Source organism: Merops nubicus, unplaced genomic scaffold (assembly GCF_000691845.1).
Source record: "Merops nubicus isolate BGI_N331 unplaced genomic scaffold, ASM69184v1 scaffold40253, whole genome shotgun sequence".
NCBI classification, from domain to species: Eukaryota; Metazoa; Chordata; class Aves; order Coraciiformes; family Meropidae; genus Merops; species Merops nubicus.
This window is the reverse complement of record NW_008600371.1, coordinates 2,390-5,676: the sequence shown is the minus strand read 5'-3', so window position 1 is coordinate 5,676 and position 3,287 is coordinate 2,390. Positions and strand designations below refer to the sequence as shown.

Here is a 3,287-nt window from a genome sequence, read left to right as displayed (position 1 = left end):
GCCTCCCCGGCCGGAGGGTGCCAGCCCCCAGCAGCCAGCCAGCTCAGGGCATCAGCACCTCAAGCTGCTGCACCTTTCAGAGCCCTAACTGTATTTTCCTTCTAACAGGTCTTCAATCCCAATTTATCTTTGAGTGAGTGGAATCTGACTGAAATGGAAGCCAGTCTGTCCCCGGTAAGAGACATGTATTTCTGTGATGTTATAAAAATAGTAATAATGTAATTACAAAGCAGAGCTTGTACATAACTGGAGAATGCTTAGGTTTTTATATATTATATATAAAATCGTATATAATTTTATAGCCAGAGGGGAGAGTGCAGTAAACATGTGTTGCTGTCCTGGAGTTTTTAATTGAAACTGGCCACTCTGAAGTTTCTCTTAGGATGAATGTCACGTCCTACTAATACCAGAGGTTCATTAAGGCTCTTTGTGCCAGAGCTCTTTACAAACCATGCCTTTATAAAGTGCAGCCAGCCCTGCACATTTCAGGAGCAGTAGAACCATGTGGAGTTAGAACAGAGGTTCGTGCACACCCCGTACAGAAGAAGCAAGGAGCAGTTTTTTGGTGGTATTTGTTTGGAATGGACGTTGACATTTCTGAAAGGCATGTGGGGATTTAATAAACAGTGAAGGAAGTGTGTGATTCGTTCCTGGGTTCTCTTTCCTGCTTGATGGAGGGTGAATTTTCAGAGCTCTCACTGCCAGCCAGGCCGGATAAAGACTTGGATGGCTCTGCCATCTCTGCAGACGTGCAGATGAAGTGTAATCTGTTCTAATGAAGGGTGAAAGGTCTCTCAGGCTTCTTCATGATATCACTGTCCTTTTTAGGGTTCAACTGAACAGTTTTGAAGTTAATAGGTAATTCTACTTCCTGCGTGTTAGGAGTCTTGGAGGCAAGGGGTGGGCTCTGAAGGACTGCGTGAGAGAAGAGGCCAAGAGGGCGGCTGCAATGCTCAGTTGTTCAGTCCTCGGGTGCACTGCATTTCCCAGCCTACCCTTAGGCTTGTTCGTCCTACAGCAACTCATGAGCATGGAGAAGCCTGGAAGTAATGCCTCCAGCAACTCTGCACCTAGAAAAGCACTGTGTGAGCAAAAGCTAGTTGGACTTTAAAGCCACAGCCACAAGCAAATGGAAAGAGAATTCCTTTCATATTTGCTGCTGGCTGCAGAGGACCGTGGGTTGGCTTTGCATGGCAGCCAGGCAGGGACAGCCACAGTGACCTCCCGGTGTGACAGGAGCTTCACACTGTATTAGCCATTGCTATTCAGGGGACTGCCTTTCCCTTAGCCCTCTCCTTCAGGCATGTCTACCCTTGAGCACACGTTTTGGGCTGCTGTAACCCAGTGCAGGCGAGGCTGGGAGGAGAGGCAGGGCAGGAAGGAGAGCTTGCATTACTGGCGGATGTTGTGCAGCGTTGATGAAGCTCTGATGTCTCAGAAATGGCCTAGTTCTAACAAGCTCCCCTGTCTTTGTACAATTGTACATTGTAGTTTATATTTTTGCACCAAGATGCAGCGACTCACAGTGGATCTGGAGAAGAATGCAACTGAGCTGTCTTCCAAAGTGTTCAACCCCCCGTTCACCAACGCCTGCCCAGGTAGGAGCACTAGCAGCTCTTGCAGCCTTGGGAAGGGGGATGTAATTAAGGTGTCAGACATGCCAGCAGCTAGGTGCAGTGTCCCTCAGCAGTGTTTCCACAACAACTGCTAAGCCAGCTCCCGAGCTGTGGGAAAAGTGTGAGGGATAGACTAAGCTTTGAACGTAGCTGAACTGCCTCTGTTTCTGCTTGGGGCCACATCACATCTCTCTGTTTCTCCATTGTGTTCTCTGCCTGTTCATCACCACCTAAGAGCAATGGGGTGATCCACATGGGTAGGGGTGGTAGGAGCTTTATGGGTTCAGTGTTTCCTCTGGCTCATGCTGCAGAGGAGGTGTGACCCAGGAGCTGCTAGCAGCCAGAGGTTAAGGTTATGTCTCAGCTTCTCCAGACCTCAAGGGAACTGTCTAGCTGATCTTACCCCACTGACTCTGACACTGACCTTAGATATGAATCTAGAACTGGTTTCCTAGTCTTGGAATAGTGATACATTATTATTTCCATGTGTAGTCAGCTGGGATCAACCTGAACGAGAAGCTTTTGTGAGCCTCAGTTTGGTGCTGTAGCCACCTGACCTCACCCCAGAGTTTTCATGTATTGTGTGTCATTCAAGGACTTCCAGCATCTTGCCTGAGCATCAAAGGTGCTAAAAGCCCAGTTTGATGGACAAAATTCTTATGCAAGCTGGAGCTGAGCTGCACAAGAGGCCTATCCCCTGCTTGCAAAGCCTCTCTGGTCCATGCAGTGGTGTGATGCTGGAATAAAGGGGCAATTGGCAGATGTCTCCTTCAGCAAAGATGAGGGAAATAAAACAGTTCTTGAGTGAAGGAGAAGAGAAGCTTCTTTTATCCACTTTTCAGTGTCTCCAATCATTTGGTCATCCCTCCTTCACTCCCCGTGAGGCATCTGAGCATTCAGACAGATCCCAGCTTGGCAACCTGCAGAGATTCCCATCAATTTTACTGGGTTTTTGAGAGAGTCCAAGTTTGACTCAAGTCTTTCCAAGACTTTTTTTGTCTGGAGTGAGGCCCCTCACCTCCTGTTGCAGTGAGGATTTGTTACTTTTCAGTTTTACATATATAAAACCTGGTATCCTTCCTTCCAGAAACTGAGATTGGTGTTGTCTGCTTGCATTCCCAGGGAAAGATGTCATTCTTGAAAGCACCCAGCAGTTCCTCATAGATCGTCAGTCCATCTTTGGAAATGACCTCATCAGCTTGCCTGAAAGTTCATCCCTTTATGTTCCATCTGAAAATATGGCTTCCTACCTGTCCTCTGTGGATGTCCAAGGGGATATCCCATTAAACCTGAGCTCTTCAACTGACAACAACCAGTGATTTACCTTCCAGGAAACATCTCCCTCCCATCCGAGCATCCACAGGTTTGAATGTAAAGAAACACAAGTGACTCAGAAACCCCCGCGAGAGTTTCTTTTTGGGCCCTTTCTTTTTGAGTAGATGGAAATGGTCAGTAGCTCTTGCAGTACTCTTCCTGCACCTGGATTTCAGTCTTTAAAGCAAGTTTAAAACAAAAAATACTGCTTCTGGCACTTGCTCCTATGGGGAGTAAGAAGTTGGCAGGATCTTTTTTTTTTTCTTGAAAATGCTTTTAGAAATTTAAATTCTTCTAATATAATTTAAGTGAAGAGTAGCTTGAAAATACATCAGGGACTTCATAAAATAAAGTGAT

At 46.5% G+C, this 3,287-nt stretch overlaps 1 protein-coding gene across 1 annotated transcript in view; it reads left to right on the top strand.

Moving 5' to 3' along the window:
* Window positions 1-2,935, top strand: part of LOC103770430 (heat shock factor protein 4-like) — a 21,321-nt gene extending 18,386 nt beyond the window's left edge. The window contains exons 11-13 of the mRNA XM_008937688.1: window positions 109-174; window positions 1,511-1,598; window positions 2,739-2,935. Of these exons, the coding sequence (XP_008935936.1) occupies window positions 109-174; window positions 1,511-1,598; window positions 2,739-2,935 (351 nt within the window). The remainder of the gene's footprint in view (window positions 1-108; window positions 175-1,510; window positions 1,599-2,738) is intronic.
* The last annotated feature ends 352 nt before the right edge of the window (window positions 2,936-3,287 follow it).